Consider the following 19,637-nt stretch of genomic DNA (forward strand, 5'->3'; position numbering starts at 1 on the left):
AACAATCTAATTGGGTACAGAATTTGAAAAAGAATAGATACATATATGTACATAGTATATATGGGCTTCCCAGGTGGTGCTAATGGTAAACAACCTGCCTGCCAATGCAAGAGACTTAAGAGACACAGGTTTGATCCCTGGGTCAGGAAATCCCCTGGAGAAGGAAATGGCAGCCCACTCCAGTATTCTTGTCTGGAGAATCCCATGGACAGAGGATCCTAGCGGGCTATAGTCCATAGAGTCACAAAGAATCAGACATGACTGAAGCAATTTAGCATGCAGCATGCAAGTGTGCATATATATATACATATACACACATAACTGAATCACTTTGTTGCACACTTGAAACACAACATTTTTAATCAACTATACTCCGATATAAAATTAAAAGTTTAAAAAAATAAAGTGGTATCTCAATGAAAAAAAAAAAAAGTCCTTTTTTAATGTACAAGACTGCAACCTAGGTCTGATATAAGTAGGATAGTTGGGTGGGGTCACATTTGGAGTGTTGACCTTTAAGAAATTCACTTCTTTTTGAGACAGCAGGTGAGTATATACTCCGAAATTTTTATGACAAATGGAATTTTCCATGGCCTTTCCTTTCCCTCCCCACTGCCTCACTAAACTTTCCATATCCTTTAGAAATTAAAACGTTTTAGTGTATAAATGAAAACTCCCCAAAAGTGTGTCAAGCCTGGAAAGTTTTCAGATTGCATATTCCTGCTTTGTTGTTGTTTGTTTGTTTGTTTTTTAATTTGGAAAAGAGCTCGAATGGGACTCTTTCAGAGCAGTTACCACTCTGCTCAAAGCCAGTTGTTTGCTTTGGCAAGATGAGAGAGAGAAAGGACCTTTTCGTGGTTGCCCTTTGCCCAAGGAGGTATCAGACTAGCTAACCCACAAGGACAGTATATTTTTTAATCACATGGCAGAAAAGAGAGGCCCTAATGTTGCTTTTGCTTTTGCAAGTTAGAAGCCTTGCTTGTGGGATCTCTGCCTTTTACAAGGGGCAAGCTCAAAGCCACTTCTGCCACTGCAAGGGGAAGGGGTAGAGGCTGTGACCGATATCTGAAAGGTTGTCCTGGGAAAGGATGGGGGCAACCTCACTCTATGTAGAGCTCTTCTCCCAGCCCCACCCTGTGTTCTGGCCCAGGACTTTGGCTGAATTCTTCCCCGGAGGAGCAAGAGGGACAGTCAGTTGTGTAACCACCAAGACCCCCTCCCCCTCCACCCTCGGGTGGAGAAGTCAACCTGTCAGCACTCTTTTCCTTTCACACTCCTTGATTTTCCTAGAATGACAGTTAACTGAAAATGTCCCCTAGAATAATCAAGAATTCACGTCTTTTCTGGGTGACAGAAATCTAAAAATGACAGGCATGGAGTCATGCAGTGGAAGTATGCTGAGCCCCTCAAAAAAGGTGTTGTCATTAAGGGCTTCCTTGGTGGCTCAGATAATAAAGAATCTGCATGCAATCCTGGAGGCCCAGGTTTCTTTCCCTGGGTTGGTTAGATCCCCTGGGGAAGGAAATAGCAACCCACTCCAGTATTCTGGCCTGGGAAATCCCATGGACAGAGGAGCCTGGAGGGCTACAGTCCATGAGGTTGCAAAAGAGTTGGACATGACTGAGTGACCTCACTTTCAGTCTTTATTAAACCCAGTTTGATGTCCAGGCACATCATCTGAGATCAAGGATGCTGACTTGCATCCGTGTTTCTTTGTGTGAACCCGAGAGAATCCTCTCTGGGGATACATGTTCATCTCTCCAGTGCCTGGGGCCCCTGCAGTCGTAACAGACTCATTCCCCTTACAGATAAATACTCATGTGGTCAGCCCCGGGCCAGCCCTTCTCACTGCCTGACCTCACCCACCAAAATTCTGCCTATTCCTGGGCATGTCTTGGCTAAAACTGTTCTCTTCCAAATTTTCCCTGCTGTCTGTTGAAATCCTGCCCTCCATTCTCATAGCTGATTTTCTCCCAGTAGATGTACTCCAAAAGGCAGCATTTTTCAAACTCAGTCACTCGTAGTCATTATTTTTGTCATTCCCAAAACCTGCTTCTTCACTTATTGCCTTAGTATATTTTCTTATCTGAAGCAGCAGCAGTTTAAAAAAAAAATGAACTCAATTTTGAACTTAAACTTAACTACCACACAGTAGGGAAAACAGTATTTTGTACTGTGCATAAAAGATGCAATATGGAGAACTGCAGTCAAAAGGAAAGCAAGGCTTCTAAATTCTCCATAAATACCATTGTGCTGGGGATGGTTCTGTCCTTGGTGTGGAGTTCCCTTGAGTGATAGGTGTCAAGACTGCCAGGACCACACTGAGACTTTTTGGGAAGGAATTAGAAGAGATGAAAGGGAATATTCTTCGTTCTGGGTGATTCATTGTTATTCAGTGCTTTGGCCACTGGGAGGCTGTCTGGTTCCTTGGGGTAAATGCTCTGTAGGTTTCCTGTCCAAGCAAAGGATTCCTGTTAATGACCAGAGGGACTTTGGCTAAGTCTTTCTCAAAGTGCTTACTGAACTCTAACTTTGTAAAACAAGGTACTTGCAGTGATTCTGTTCAGCCAGTGCGTAATCCACTAGCAGGTGGGCAACTCCAGGCCAAGGGCTGGGTCATGTTGGCCTCAGTCCCTCAGAGGCCTTGACAAATTTCTCAAATATGAGCAAGCCAACATTTGAGTAACCCAAGGAGCCTGATATTTGAAGCTAGCACATGCTGAAGAAGTGGCCTACGCATATAAAGCAAGAATGTGCCCATTCATGCGGAGGCCCTTGGCATGGCAGCTTGGGATGGTCACCTAGAACTCACTGGCCTGGAGACCCTGCAGGTCAGCCTGAGTCCCGTCTACTTTCTGTTTTGTTTTTTCATGTGTTGGTTTCCATCGTAGGTGAAGCTTCATCATCCACAAGAGCAGGCAGCCAGTCTCCCCCCGAAATTCTGGTCCTCACCCACTCATCTTCCCAAACTCCCATGGCTGGGGTCACGGCCACCAACAGCACCATCTGCACGGTCACGGCCCAGCCACCACCACCACTGCCACCAGCAGCATGAGAAACCTGGTGAAAAAGCAGAGACCAGTTTAACCGAAGGAGACTGCCCTGGTCATGCAACAGGTTGTGCGGAACTCATCAAGTAAGTTTCAAACGTCCTCCCAAAAGAGGCACATGCAGAAGATGCAGCACCAGCAGAAGCTGCAGCAAAGCCAGCAGCAGCAGCCTCAGTCTTCCAAGAGGACGAGATATCAGAACAGACAGGCTGTGAAATGTACTGAGCCTCCCTACACTGCACTCCATGGCACCAGCTCTTTTTTTGTCACATGGACAGGAGAAAAATAGTCCTTGTTTTATTTGTTTAGTTCCCCTTGGTTGCCTGGCCACTGTATCCTAGAGGCCTGACACGTTCCATTTGGCATTATTTTTAAAAATTAATTTGCAGCTTGCTGTTTTACTTTTCTTTTTTCTTTTCTCATTTTACAGACAGTGCATACATGTCTTCTTAGAACGAAGTGAAATGGATACCTAGACACACAAAAATCTATTGTCTTGGTTGAATTCATATTTCATACTCCACCATTTCTCAGAGGTATTGTTAACCATAAGATCTTTTTCTAATTCATGTATGTGTATGTATTTCCATATAAGTTGGCTTAAAGCTCAACATTCAGAAAACTAAGATCATGGCATCCGGTCGCATCACTTCACAGCAAATGGATGGGGAAAGAGTGGAAACAGTGACTGCCTTAAATTTTCTGGGCTCCAAAGTCACTGCAGATGCTGATTGCAGCCATGAAATTTAAAGATGCTTACTCCTTGAAAGGAAAGTTATGACCAAGCTTGACAGCATATTAAAAAGCAGAGACATCACTTTGTCAGCAGAGGTCAGTCTAGTCAAGGCTATGGTTTCTCCAGTGGACATGTATGGATGTGAGAATTGGGATAACAAGAGGGCTGAGAACAGAAGAATTTAATCTTTTGAGCTGTAGTGTTGGAGAAGACACTTAAGAGGCCCTTGGACTGCAGGATATCCGACCAGTCCATCGTAAAGAAGATCAGTCCTGGGCGTACATTGGAAGGACTGTTGCTGAAGCTGAAAGTCCAATACTTTGGCCACTGGATTCTACTTGAGCTGACTTATTTGTAAAGACCCTGGTGCTGGGAAGGATTGAAGGCAGGAGGAGAAGGGGACGGTAGAGGATGAGATGGTTGGATGGCATCACCCACACAACGGACATGGGTTTGGGTGGACTTCGGGAGTTGTTGATGGACAGGGAGGCCTGGCATGCTGCAGTTCATGGAGTCACAGAACGTTGGACATGACTGAGGGGCTGAATGGAACTGAAGTCTCTTACGTGTGAACCTTCAAGTTGGGAATTTTGAAAGACGTGAATGTTTGCATGTTTAATCCTGTAAGTTAGTTTACCTCCCTGGCGTACATTGTCACCCGCACACAACCTCTACAAGTGGTTGTGCTTTGTGTGCTTTACTGTACAGAGCGCAGTATTACAGTATCTTTATTTCAAGCCCAGGATGTCCATAAGCAAGCATAAAAGCAGCAGTGATGTACCTGGTATTGTACTATCTAGCTGATTGTGTTAGTTGGTTGCTTAGGCTAACTTTGTTGGACTTCTACAAAGAAATTGGACTTATGTACGTGCTCTAGGAATGGAACTTGTTCATAGGTAGGTCACTCTCTGTCCTATTTATTTTGAAAATCTGGTCTTTTTTACTTTAAATGGCTTTTACTGGAGCATCTCTTAGAAAAGATGGACCACTTGTATTTGTTTTTTTTGTTTTTTGTTTGTTTGTTTAAGCAGAATTTCTCATGAATTTGAATTAATCCACTGACAACCATCTGGGGGAGGCCAGCAGAGACCAGGCTTCCCCCTCTTTGACTCAGCAGATGACATTAACCGTATCATGATAGCTGGAGCTTCCAAGCCCTATTGACAGCAAACACCCAGATGCACTTTATAAGTCTTTCTGTGTCCATACAGATCTGCAGGCTGAGGATTGAAATACAAAGGGGAAACCAGAATTGAAAGAGACACGTATACAACAGTGTTCATTGCAGCCCTGTTCATAATAGCCAGGATATGGAAGCAACCTAGATGTCAATGAGCAGGCGAATGGATAGGAAAGCCGTGGTACAAATACACAATGGAATATTACTCAGCCATTAAAAAGAATACATTTAAATCAAGTCTAATGAGGTGGATGAAACTGGAGCCTATTATAGAGAGTAAAGTAAGCCAGGAATAAAAACACAAATACAGCATACTAATGCATATATATGTATATATATGATTCAGAAAGATGGTAATTATAACCCTAAATGCGAGACAGACAGGGAAAGAGACACAAAGGTATAGAACAGTATTTTAGACTCTTTGGGAGAGGACAAGTGTGGGATGATTTGGGAGAATGGAATTGAAACATGTATATTATCGCATGCAAAATTAATCGCCAGTCCATTTTTCATGCATGAGACAGGGTGCTCAGGGCTGGTGCACTGGGATGACCCAGAGGGATGGGATGGGAAGTGAGGTGTGGGTAGGGTTCAGGATGGGGAACACATGTACACCCGTGGCAGATTCATGTCTATGTATGGGAAAACCACTACAATATTGCAAAATAATTAGCCTCCAAATAAAATAAATAAATTTATATTTAAAAAATGAAAAAGAATAATAATGGAGAATTTGAACAAGGAATAAATATATAACTGTATGGGGAAAAAAAAATCTCCAGTGGCTGCACCAACAGGAGCTCTCGGACATGAAATACAACTTGGGTAAGTGCTGCTGACCTGGCCTCCACTTGACAAAGGTTCTGGATAGGAACTTCTTGGCATGTCTAGAGTTAGGCCCAAATGTACAATGAGTCAAAAGTAGGCCAGGCTGCCTTACGACTCATAGGGAGAATACAGAATCCTAGGACGTTTAACCTGGAAAAACCAGGTATGAAGCAGGAGCTGGCAGAAACCCGTTTTCCTCACTTCCAAATACCAACACCAGAAACAAATTCATCACAACAGCTGTGGTAGCTTCTCCTGCTTGTGAGCTCTGACCTGTTGTAAAATTGAGAGAAGTCTCAGTAGCCTGAGCAGTTGGATAATTGTCCTGTCAGCCCGGTGATCAGTCCTGATGCCCTGTCTGGAAGATTAGATCTGCTGCCACTAAACACATCAAAAAGGAAATATATCCAAGTTGTAGCTCCAGCTCTGCTCATCTTAGCTGTGTGCCTCAGTTTCATCATCTGTGAAATGAGTATTATAGGAGTATACAGCTCCTTAATGTTGGAGTAAGGATTAAAAGAGTTCATGTTTATAAAGTGTTTACAACAGTGCCTACAGATCATAGGTACTCTGTATTTGATAGAGAAACAAGCTTATACAAATGAAAAATTTCAAAGTGAATTGAGTGGACATTTTTCAGAGGTTTTATGTGAGTAATTCCTGCAGAATCACTGCAGGGCCCCATTTTCAGTATCCACAGGACCTGACGTTCATGATCATGCTAACATTCATGGGCAGCATGGTGGATGCCCATTCTACAGATGAAGACGTTGGAGCTCAGGGAAGCTGGGTGAGTCTCTGAACGGGCTCATATGACCAGGGCATCCCCGACCCAAGGATTCACACCTGTTAGGATTCACCTTCGGACCTGGTGTGAATGAGCCCATGGCTTGGGATGGGCAATGAAGTTGGTATCCTCTCCCCTCCCCTCCTCTGGCAGAGCTGACCAAGGCAGAGGTGCGGCAGAGTCTAGAACAGGAGCAGGACAAGCTCATTGCTGAGGTGAAGAAGCAACTGGAGCTGGAGAAGCAGCAGGCAGTGGCCGAGACCAAGAGGAAGCTGTGGTGTACCAACTGCAAGAAGGAGGCCGTTTTCTACTGCTGCGGAATACCACCTACTCTGACTACCCCTGCCAGAAGTCCCACTGGCCCGAGCACATGAAGTCTTGCACCCGGTCAGGTGGGACGTAGGAGTGTCCCCTGGCCCCAACTGTGGTGGACGGGCCCTTGGCTCCTCCTGGATCACAGGGCACTTGCCACGCTCACTCACCACAAGTAACTCCTACATACATGAGAGTAGCAGGCAGACACATAGCCAAGTCTCCAGGCACCATTGTCTCCACCCTCCAGTTTACTTGGCAGCATTCACTTGTGTGAATGGAGCTTGTGATGACAGCCCAGATGACTTTAGCTTCATGTGGTTTGCTGTGGTTCTCTGCTGGGGGCAATATTTGTCTCTGCCCAAAGCAATGTGGGCATCCCTCGTAGCTAAGATGGTAAAGAAACTGCCTGCAATGCAGGAGACTTGGGTTCGTTCCCTGGGTTGAGAAGATCCCTTGAAGAAGGAAATGGCAACACACTCCAGTATTCTTGCCTGGAGAAGGACACAGACAGAGGAGCCTGACAGGCTACATTTCATGGGGTTGCAAAGCGTCAGACATGACTGAGTGACTAAGCACACACACACACACACACACACACACACACACACACACAAATCAAATGCATCTTCTACCCCATTCTACAATGCACAATGTACAATGTACAAGCCAGCCCCCACCATGGAGCCCATCTTGGACTCAAGGCTTTAACAATCATTAGTTCTTACATGAAGGACAAAGTGCTGCTTTGGAACTAATCTGTCTTTTAAATCTCTTTCCAAAGCACAGCAAGCAGATCCCAGGCCAGGAAACTCTAGCTGGAGACACCACCTAGTAAGACTTGATTAATAATATGTATTAGTAATATTTTATACTTAGTGCTCATTTATGGCCAATACTCGATTTCTGTGTTTAGAAGTAGAAGTCTCCACTTCAAAGAATATATTTAAATACAAAGAACATAAATAATGTGACAAGTAAATGTGTCAGTGGATTTCTAAATTTTTCAAGGGTGGTAGATAAATGACCCAAGTTTCAGAAGTTCTAGGCAGGGGTTCATAAGCTTTTGTTATGAAGGTCTAGAGCATAAACATTTTAGGATTTGTGGTCCATGTGGTCTGTGAAAACCTCTCAACCATGCTGTAACAGGGTGATAGCAAGTGCATGGGGGTGTACACTCGTCTAAAATAGGAAATTATAAAATTGGAAGAGTCGTACTGTTTGCTTCACGAACCTGCTTATATCTCCAGAATGATTTAATAAAACTTAAATCAGTTCAGTTCAGTTCAGTCACTCTGTCATGTCCGACTCTTTGCGACCCCTAGAACCACAGCACGCCAGGCTTCCCTGTCGTTCACCAACTCCCAGAGTTTACCCAAACTCCGCTGGATGGTGGTGATGCCATCCAGCCACCTCATCTCCTGTTGTCCCCTTCTGCTCCTGCTCCCAATTATTCCACCATTAGGGTCTTTTCTGGTGAGTCAATCGTTCATATCAGGTGGCCAAAGAATTTGAGTTTCAGCTACAACATCAGTACTTTCAGTGAACACCCAGGGCTGATCTTTAGCATGGACTGGTTGAATCTACTTGCAGTCCAAGGGACTCTCAAGAGTCTTCTCCAACACCACAGTTCTATAGCATCAAATCTTCGGGGCTCAGGTTTCTTCACAGTCCAACTCTCCCATTCATTCATGACTACTGGAAAAACCATAGCCTTGACTAGATGGACTTTGGTTGGCAAAGTAATGTCTCTGCTTTTTAATATGCTATCTAGGTTCGTCATAAGTTTCCTTGCAAGGAATAAGTGTCTTTTAATTTCATGGCAGCAATCACCATCTTCAGTGATTTTGGAGCTCCACAAAAAAAAAGTCTGACACTGTTTCCCCATCCATTTCCTATAAAGTGATGGGACCAGTTGCTGTGATCTTAGTTTTCTGAATGTTGAGCTTTCAGCCAACCTTTTCACTCTTCTCTCTCACTCTTAAAAATGAACATATCTTCACACATAGTCTGGAATTCCTGTGTCTGGGAAGGCTTCGATCCAGCTATTCAGGGCCCACACTGTAACCTGGGTGGAGCTGATTGGCATGTCTTAACACATGGTGGTTTGCACAGAGCAGGGTTCCCTGCAGTCCTGGGAATTACTATGCTCGGCGTATATGTGACTTCTGTCACCTTCTGCACTAAACTACCACCCCTCAGCAGGAAGTAGACCCCGAGGTGAACATGGAAACACTAAATAAGTTATCCCAGGGCACCTCCTCCGAAACTCAGGCAGCCCCCCTGGAAACCAGTGCCTTGAAAGCGAAGGGGACACCAGCTGAGAAATGCAAGGACAGTGGCTCACTGAGTATCCATTGCACACATCTAGGGCCAGGCAGAATCTCAGAGGAGCCCCTTCCCAATGCCATGGTGATTCCCGTGATTTGGTAAGTTGTCTGTCTTCAGGCTACATGTAGAGGTGACAGAGTCTCTGCAGGGCTTCTTCTCCCCAGGTGTGTGTTGAGGGCAAGTGTTGTCTAGTAGAACCTTCTGTGATGATGGGAATATTCTACATCCCCTCTGCCCATTGTGAGAACCTCCGACCAGCCTCATGTGGCACTTGAACTATGCGCACTTGAACTGGGGCTAGTGCGACCAAAACCTGGCTTTCAGGTTAATTTAATTAAATTAATTTAATGATAATTAATGTAGATACAATAGCCATGGGTGGCTGGTGACTGTCATATTGGACATAGACATCAAATTTCTTATTTTCCCGGGGGTGCCATATGGATTGCATGCAGACTTATTTTAGAGGACACACTGGTCATTTTTTACATTTGTAGTCATTATGATTTTAATTCATGTGTATCAGGGAAAAACATCAATTCATCCCTGAAGTCAAACCTCTTTCACTTCATTGATAACATTGCCTAGGAAGAGGTTATTGTGGAATAAAAGTGAATTGATATAATATGATTTAATATATAGGCAGCCTTCTCTATTCATGGATTTCTCACGTGTACATGCAACCAACCAAAATTCCATCTGTGTTTGGTTGAATACGTAAATGTGAAACCGTTGGATACAAAGGCATAGTTTTATTCATCCTTCTAGGCCATTTTATATAAGGAACTTGCACATCCTTGGATTTCAGTATCCTTGGGAGGCACCTTGGGTCCTAGGGGATGGCTGTACATCCTTTGGGGATAGGGTAGAAATCCAGAAAGTGGAATAGGTCAGAGAGGGGGGAGTTGACAAACAGTGTTCTTGAAGCTGAGGCTCTAGCATTGAGTAAGGGACCTCCCTAGTTCTGTGTCCAGGAAGATGGAGCAGAAAAGGGCACAGGGCTTAGGCCACACTGACTGGCCTGGGCTTCCCTCTCTGAGCATGCCAGGAAGAGGGTGTGAAGGTGTTGTCGGGGCCGTGATGAGCACCCCCAAGGATCCCCGGGCTTCTCTGGGGCGGGGTAGTGGGGAGGCCCTGTTTAACACAGTGCTTTTGCTCCATCTGTCTCTTTCTGTGTTTCTAGATCCTTGACCTCTCTGGGTCCAGGGAAATATCCTCTCCTTTCGCTTATGCTCCAAGCTAGACTCTGGTACGTGGCCCCCTGATGGTTGTATGTACTCTCATGTTCCACAGGGGCACAGGGGAGCCATCTCCTCCAGGGGAGCCTGAAGGGTTCAGGGAAGTGGATTGCAAACTGTGGTTCCTTAGTGATCTTTGAGGGAACCCTGGGCTGATCAGTAGAGGTGAGGGATGACTTAGCAAGCAGCTTTGAGGCCTTTCTCCAAGTCGAGAAGTTACCTTATTTGTGTGAGTGTTGTTTTTTTTTTTTTTTTTTTTTTTTTGCTGTGTTTTGTTTGTTTTTTTCAGTTCTGAATCAAAGAGAGAGAGAGTTTCTATTGTTGAATTGGGGTGGGGTAGAAGATGCATTTGGTTTGGACAGTTCTTTTGCCCTCAGAAATGGTCATAGTAAATTAAACTGTGTGAACCTGTCCCTGAGGTCCCAGCACCCACATTCCGTGAAGGCCTTCAGAGGAGAAAAGCATTTCTACGGAAGTGAACTTTCTGTAGAAATTTTTCCTCTCGAGGAAGAAGCTGGCAGGCTGTTTTGGGTAGATTATCCGGCACTAACTTTTCTAGTTCTCTTCTGTGGAATTTGAGCTGTGTTCATTAGGCTTTCCCCTGCACCCTCTCAAATAAGTTTTAAGGCATTCTACAATGGTTCATTCTCAGTGAGAACAGTTCTGCTTCTTTCAGGGTCCTTCAGCTCCAGGGTCTTTCTCTCTCCCAGATTATTCTCTTCAGCTGAAAACCAAATTTTCTTTATTAGTTAGTTTCTGCATATTGAGTACTTAGAGTAAGAAATGATGTATCTTGTTAGAGTGGCTGGAGGTTTCCAAGTGGCACTGGAAGCAGGGTTTAGGTCCAGGAGACAAGATGGGAGAGTGGCATGAGCTGGTTATAGGAGGAATACGAACATGTATAGGCATGGAAGTATGACTGAACCACTGTCAATTCCCTTCTCACTCTCACTCGGGTCTTGTGACTGCATCTGGAGGACACGTTGAGTTTGGAGCTGAGTGTCTTCCTCATCACTTCTTCTAGCTTCTATTTTTAACAATAGCAGAGCATACTTGAGACTTCAACAGCATCACAGCACCCACCACGAGTTTTCTGCTACAGTTGGATTTTCATTATGTTGATTCCTAGAGTTGCCGTCTGTGTAGGGCAGATATTATGATTTCCTGCTTTTGGTGTTGATAGAAGAGTTTCTGTTTGACTTAAGTGGAATGTGAGTTTAGAAACACCAGCTGAGCCATAAGTAGGGGGACTTTGGATGTGTCAAAGCCATGGAGGTGGCTGGCCGGGGGAAGGGTTCAAGTTGGGAAAACACTGCTGCAGGCAGGGAGCCCTGTTGGGGATTTGGAGTAGCCAAGTGGTGTCATCCACATGGGAAGATGAGGATTGGTGATGCTGTGGGGTACGGAATCTCGTGTGACAAGGAGGCTTGCATGTACAAACGAGGTTGGGATATACAGCATCTCCCAGTTGTGAAGTGGATGAGGTGTTTCTTGGCCCAGGGTTTGTTGGACCACCAGTCTTTATCAGAACTGCTGTTGTCAGATGAAAGCAGCCAGAGATGGCACATAAAGAGATGTTCCTGTGCTTCAGTGAACTCGCACTTGGGAAAGCAGGCATTGGGCTGGATTTGGCCTGTGGACCATCATTGGTTGACCTCCCGACCTGAAGCACCCTAGTGTGTGAGAGGATAGAAAGGGAGGGTGGAGAGAGGAGGTGAGGGTCTAGAGACGCTGGTGAGTTGGTGCAGAGGCTAGAGTGGGGTGAAGAACATCTCAGGGAGCCTGATGAGTAGGGAGGAGGGAGGGAAGGAGCCCAAATTGTCAGCATTTATTATGGAGTGTTTCAGGATTATTCTAGAGTGTGAGCTGAGCTGGAGGTTCCTGGAGGACTCATCAGGACTGTGAGCTCAGGCCTGTTCATTTCCCCCTGTTTGCACACCAGAGCCATCTGGCTGAAGGCTTATGTCAAAGTAGACAGACCAGCTCATTTTCTCATTCCTCATATGCCTCCCGACTTCTGTTTGTGCTCACTGCTTGCTGACAGTGTAGGTGGAAGCGGGAGGAAAGCTGAGCATTACAAACATGTATTTTCCTGTGCTCTTTATCAGTTTCTGGAAACAGGCTGCTTAAGATGAGGGTCTAGTTGAGAGAAAGAAAGGTTAAATAGGAGATAGGAACTTCCTTGGGGTGTCCATATGCCTTTCCTGTTCACTTGTCTCTTCAGCTTAAGATTTTAAAGTGATGCATGCCTATCGAGTTGACCGTTGAACAACATGGGTTTGGACTGTGCAGGTCCAAGTCTAAGTGGATTTATTTTCCTGTAATGAATACATTTCTACACAACCTGTAGCTGGTTGAATCTGTGGATGTGGATATGGAGGGCTGACCGTGAGATTAAGTTTCCATGGAATCTGGTGTCCATGGTGGGTCGTGGAATGAAGCCCCTGTACCATCCCTGATACGACGGGATGTGTGTAGTCAGAGAAAATAAAATCATACAGGGAAAAACAATTCCTCGTCCCAGTCTTCATGGCTATTTTTTGCACCCTGTACTTATTTATAGATAACTTGTTTCCTCATATTTCTGTTTCTTCACTTTATCTAGACATTGTGTGTTGACTTCTGACTTTAGAAGATGAGAATCGGGGTCACTTACCCCCTCTCTTCTCCCCTCTCTCCCAGACCACTCTGTCACTGTTTGGCGTGCTCTATGGGCTTCCTTGCTCCAATACAACACTTATTCCTTAGTTCTTGTTCTCCAGCTGGAGGAAACTGTCTCTGGACCCCTCTCTTGGTGCACATTTCCTCCCTCACCTCTCCTCCATTGTCATTTTCAGACTTTTCCATCTTCCTGCTCTGATTAACCATCACCAAGGTGGAGAGAACTTGTGCATTCTATTCTATAACTGTAGTTGGTCCGTCTCAGTTCTGGCTGTTGGCTGAGTCATAAACATTGCCAGATGACCATTTGTGTGTCCATCATTATGGTCGTGCTGTTTGTCTCAGAGTCAACTAGTGCACTGTGATTACATTTCCATCTCTGTATAGCCTTACATTTCCCTGGGTGTTTTTTTTTCCCTGCTCACCGCTCTCATATCTTCAACCATTTCCCTGCCAAATTCTTTGCCATAACAGTTGTTTTCTTGAGACGCTTTTCATGTCACACATTTTGGGCTCTTCCATTTCAAATAAGTATGTGTCTGTGTCCTACCATCATGGCTGAGGTGTGGTCCACTGAAATCTCACCTGTGGCTCCTTCCTCAACTCTTCTCACCCCATGCACCTCCATAATACTCTTTTCTGATCTGTCATTAGCCTTGGCAGTAGATTCATGATTAGATTTACCCTAGATAATCTAGGTTCCTTCGATGGAGCCTTGCCACCTAAGTGTGGTGGAGCCAGCGCCTCCAGTTTCCCTGGATGAACTAAGCTCTTGGCAGAGTGGTTCTGAAGGAAATTTGCTTTCAAACTTCTGGGAATTTATGACTTTTACGTCATGGTATGCCTTATTTCCACCTGTAATCTCGTGCAGCGTCCAGTGATCTTAGTTCATTGTTTAATATACATTTGTAAAAGCCTTAGTCTTCTATGAATGCCTCAAGTTGGAAAATGGCAACACTGACCAGCAGCTCTCCAGTGCTAAGATCAGTAGCCTGTTGGACAGCAGGATAGAGAGCTGGTGGGGTTGTACGGACTCGAGCTCTCTTCCATACTCTAGCCCTCCACCAGTCTCTGAGGTTGCCTTGCTGTCTCTTCAGCTAGCAACAGGTGTGACAAATCACCTGCCTCTGCCCCCAAACATCACAGAGCACCAGCCTCACCCAAACTACCCAGTGCAGAAGTGGAAGTATGAACCAACTTCATGGCAGCCAATGGGGATCTTTTCCCAGCAGGCAGTGTGCTCGTCTCTTGAGTGAATGTGTGTGTGTGTGTTTTCTTTGTGAGCATGCCTTTTCCTGAGTGATGGGTCTTGGCTTTGCCTGGTTTCTTCCTCGCTGTGCTCCTGATGGCCATTGGAAGCAGCAGTAGGAAATGAGAGAGTGAGGATGGATGGACTGGCCTCTGTCTCTCTCTCTCTCTCTCTCACTCTCTCTCTCCTGTTTTTATTTTATTTATTTATTGACCATGCTAATCAGCTCATGACATCTTAGTTCCCTAAATAGGGATTGAACCTGCACCCTTGGCAGTGAAAGCACCAGGTCCTAACCACTGAACTGCCAGGGAATTCCCGATCTGGCTTCTTGAAGAGGCTTCATCCTTGCTCTTTTCATGATGAGTCCTGGATTAACACCCATTTCCTCTGCAGTGACTGGCTGAATCAGCCAGCATGCCCTGTCCTGTCCATGGGAGAGGTCAGGCTCTGCACTTACTCAGGTGTCCTGGCTCTGGGTTGTGGCTTCTCTTCTAAGTAAGCTAAGCCCTGCTGCCTAGCTGATCTCTGCCTTCAGCAGAGCTGGGGAGATTCAATGTGACCTGAGTACATTGTTGTCAGTTTCCGTGTCGAGATGACCAACTCCATCACCGACCTTCCAGAGGACTAACAGTGTAGGTGTCACGAGTAGAGAAGAATGTTTAAGAAGGGGTGGATTTGGATTCAAGAACCCTAAGAGAGGTCCACCATGGACCCCAGCTCTGCCCACCACAGTAGCGCTCCCTTTGGGCCATAGATGCAAGTGATGAGGATATGTTCTCTCCTGATTGAATATGTGACTTGGGAGATTCTTATCACTGTCTTTGCTGCTTCTCTTTCAGAACCAGAGCTCAGAACCACACACATCCTGCCTATCACTAGGCGATAACAAGAGTACTTTCCCTTCTAGGTGATGATCTGGTCCCTTGCTCCCCCACTCTGATTCTGTCTCTAATTTTGACAGTCGACTTCTTGTGTTCAAATATTATCATCCCACCTCAAGAATTAAAAAAAAATTTTTTTTTTGCCCCAATCTGTCTGAACTTGGTAAATGATCTAACATATGATGAGATCTTAGTGATGTGCTGGCAGGTCTCTCAGAGTCGGCCATCCCACTGAGCCTGCAGGCTGGGTGTCTCCCCACTGGACAGACACCTCATTTGGCTCTTCCTTCACTGTCCTCATATCTTACTCATCCACAATGTAGCTCCTTATGGTGTACATGTCCTTGAAGCTCCATTAGCCCTTACTGTGGGTCTTTCATCTTTCTGTTGACCCATTAGCTTGTCCATACTGGGAGCCAGGTGGGGTTAACCATTAAGCCCAGGTGGGCTTAACCATTCTTGTCCTCACTTCTTTTCCTTTGGCTGGTTGAGGTATAATTCTGCTTTCAAGTTGCCTATACAGTGATGAAACAAACTCCATTAACAGAATTAAGTAGATTGAACACCAAATCTCAGTGCCTTTCTTGGTGCCCAAGGTTACATATAACAAGAGCCTGGGGTTCTTTGTATCTACACATGCAGTAAGAGTGCCTGGTCCCAATTACTGCATAAGAAACCTCTTTGTCGATACATTAGTACGTTTTCCCACTCATCTTTATTTTCTCTGAGCACGAAGCCCTTCTGTTTTTCCAACTAGCTCTTGTTAAATCCTTAAAACCCAAAAATTCAGGTCAGTACATGGTGGCAGGATTTTTCCCCTGAGTGTTGGAGAGTTGGGAGGGGAAGGTGGCTTCCTGGGGAAGCAGGTGCAGATCAAGTAGAAGGAGATGGGCAGGAATGCTAAATCTCCCTTTCCCCTTGGCTTTCCCCCTCCCAGACCATTCCCAGAGCAGTAAATCCACTTGCTGGAGCGGCACTGAGGAGAAGCGAGGCTCCGCCCGCTCTGAGCAGAACACTGGTACCAGTTCAAAGAGCCTCATCCTGAAAGAGTCCCACCTGGACACGTTCTGTACCTAGGGACATGCTAGGACGCAAGCCACCCACTCCATGGAGGGAAACAACCCAGACACCTGAGAAATCAGAAACGGCTAATAAACATGAGACGGAGGACTGCCACCCTCTGACTTGGCCTCTGCAACTGGTATGGAGGGCAGGGCACATTATTTCATGTCTTGCATTACCCTTGTCTGAGGACTCTTCCACCCACATGAAATCTTTGCTTTAGATGTAAATAATATACAATTTGTGACTGTCATCAAGCCTAGAGTACCTTCACCTTTTCACACTTGTACTAACTTTAACTTATTTTTAAAAAAAAAAAGGGAGAGAGAGAGAGAGAAAGAGAAAGAGAAAAACTAAACAAAAGACACACCCAACAACAAAAAGAATGTTTGGATGCTGGAGAAAGGATGGTCACCCAGCCAGTCTGTCACAGGGTTACAGAGAGGGCACAGGGGTTGCTTTACGGTGCACAGTTCCTCCTCTGTGACACCCTGTGAGCTGTTTCCATTTGTATGTCTGTACACAGCACATTGGGATCAAGAATTTCCAGCACAGAATTTAGTGCTGCTATGGACACATCACATGCACCCACTGGCCCCTTTCAAGTACTATGTTACCATGTTTTATACGGGAAGCTCTCTGGACCAGAAGGGCACATAGATGTGCTCATTAATCTGATGTGATTTCCAGGATGACTCTACTCCAATAAAAGGGACAAAAGAAAAAAAGAAACAATCCATATCTTTGTTTACAGATGGTTAACTAGAAACAACCCTGCTCACCTCAGTTTGCAGAAGAGAAGACCATAGAAACCATTCAAGTCCGAAGCTCCGAAACATTTTCCTTGCTTTGTGGTTCCTTTAAAGACACTCAAACCTTTTGGTAAGAGATGGCCATGCCTCATAGAAGGGAAAAGTCAAAGGCAAGACACACGCAGAGGACATTTGAGCCTGAGATGAAGCATGTATGTAATATTTATATGATGGAATTTTAGGTTTTTATGTCAGTATGAAACGAAGGCAGTTTGAGGGGAAGCAGGACGTCACTCTGCCGTTACACTCAGTATGCTGTAGTACCATTTTGTATATATGCTCAAGAAGCATTGAACAAAGCAAAAAGGTGATGTATGTATAGGATAAAAATTAATTGTATGATATCATTCCACTACATTCTGTTGTACATTTTAGTCTTGTTTTCTTTCTTTTCATTATTGATAAGAGGATGCGAACTGTACAGTTTCCAGCTAGTTACTCATAATAGAAAATAAATAAAAAAGTGAGTACTAGAAGAAAACAAGAAAGAACATTTGTCAATTGCAGTTGTCAAAACATACAGAAACCTAGCCTTATTTGTGAAGCATAATTGCTTTTCACATACGGAAGTATTTTTGTCACAATTTTTTTGCATAACATTTGTGTTAAATTTAAATATCTTGTCTGATGTGGGTGTTTTTGTTTGTGACTGAACCAGTGGATTCAAGAGGTATGTTCTTATGGGTTCTCCCTACCCCCTAATTTTTTCAGAATCTTCACCTTTTTTATTTTTTTATTTTATTTTATTTTTTAAAATAAATTTATTTATTTTAGTTGGGGGCTAATTACTTTACAATATTGTAGTAGTTTTTGCCATACATTGACATGAATCAGCCATGGGTTTACATGTGTTCCCCTTCCTGGACCCCCCTCCCTCTTCCTTCCCCATCCCATTCCTCTGGGTTATCTCATTGCCCCAGCCCTGAGCATTTGTCTCATGCATAGAACATGGAATGGTGTTCTGTTTCACATATGATATTATACATATTTCAATGCTATTCTCCCAGAACGTCCCACCCTCACCTTCTCCCTCAGAGTCCATACGACTGTTCTATGCATCTGTGTCTCTTATTCTGTCTCGCATATAGGGTTATCATTACCATCTTTCAAATTCCATATATATGCATTAGTATACTGCAATTGTGTTTTTCTTTCTGGCTTCCTTCACTCTGTATAATGGGCTCGTTTCATCCATCTCAATAGAACCGATTTAAATGTATTTTTTAATGGCTGAGTAATATTCCATTGTGTATATGTATCATGGCTTCCTTACCCATTCATCTGCTGATGGACATCTAGGTTGCTTCCATGTCCTGGCTATTGTAAACAGTGCTGCGATGAACACTGGGGTACACGCGTCTCTTTCAATTCTGGTTTCCTCGGTGTGTATACCCAGCAGTGGGGTTGCTGGATCATATGGCAGTTCTACTCCCAGTTTTTTAAGGAATCTCCACACTGTTCTCCATAGTGGCTGTACTAGTTTGCATTCCCACCAACAGTGTAAGAGGGTTCCCTTTTCTCCACACCCTCTCCAGCATTTATTGCTTGTAGACTTTTGGATAGCAGCCATTCTGGCGGGAGGGAAATGGTACCTCATTGTGGTTTTGATTTGCATTTCTCTAATAATGAGTGATGTTGAGCATCTTTTCATGTGTTTGTTAGCCATCTGTATGTCTTCTTTGGAGAAATATCTGTTTAGTTCTTTGGCCCATTTTTTGATTGGGTCGTTATTTTTCTGGAATTCAGCTGCAGGAGATGCTTGTATATTTTTGAGATTAATTGTTTGTCTGTTGCTTCATTTGCTATGATTTTCTCCCATTCTGAAGGCTGTCTTTTCACCTTGCTTATAGTTTCCTTTGTTTTGCAAAAGCTTTTCATTTTAATTAGGTCCCATTTGTTTATTTTTTGCTTTTATTTCCAATATTCTGGGAGGTGTGTCATGGAGGATCCTGCTGTGATTTATATCGGAGAGTGTTGTGCCTATGTTTTCCTCTAGGAGTTTTATAGTTTCTGGTCTTACGTTTAGATCTTTAATCCACTTTGAGTTTATTTCTGTGTATGGTGTTATGAAGTGTTTTAGTTTCATTCTTTTACAAGTGGTTGATGAGTTTTCCCAGCACCACATGTTAAAGAGGTTGTCTTTTCTCCATTGTATATTCTTGCCTCCTTTGTCAAAGATAAAGAGTCCATAGGTGTGTGGGTTTATCTCTGGTCTTTCTATTTTGTTCCATGGATCTATATTTCTGTCTTTGTGCCAGTACCATACTGTCTTGATGACTGTGGCTTTGTAGTAGTGCCTGAAGTCAAGCAGGTTGATTCCTCCAGTTCCATTCTTCTTTCTCAAGATTGCTTTGGCTATTCGAGGTTTCTTATATATCCATACAAATTGTGAAATGATTTGTTCTAGTTCTGTGAAAAATACCATTGGTAGCTTGATAGGGATTGCATTGAATCTATACATTGCTTTGGGTAGTATTCTCATTTTCACTGTATTAATTCTTCCA

The 19,637-nt window shown here is 44.2% G+C and overlaps 1 protein-coding gene across 1 annotated transcript in view; it reads left to right on the plus strand.

Annotated features, from left to right (window-relative positions):
* Nucleotides 1-19,637, plus strand: part of LOC145537569 (uncharacterized) — an 85,564-nt gene that overhangs the window by 13,397 nt on the left and 52,530 nt on the right. The window contains exon 6 of the mRNA XM_081568264.1: nucleotides 2,892-3,013. Coding sequence (XP_081424390.1) covers nucleotides 2,892-3,013 — 122 coding nt within the window. The remainder of the gene's footprint in view (nucleotides 1-2,891; nucleotides 3,014-19,637) is intronic.

This window comes from Giraffa tippelskirchi, chromosome Y, assembly GCF_054371585.1.
Source record: "Giraffa tippelskirchi isolate mGirTip1 chromosome Y, T2T-mGirTip1v1.2.pri, whole genome shotgun sequence".
NCBI classification, from domain to species: Eukaryota; Metazoa; Chordata; class Mammalia; order Artiodactyla; family Giraffidae; genus Giraffa; species Giraffa tippelskirchi.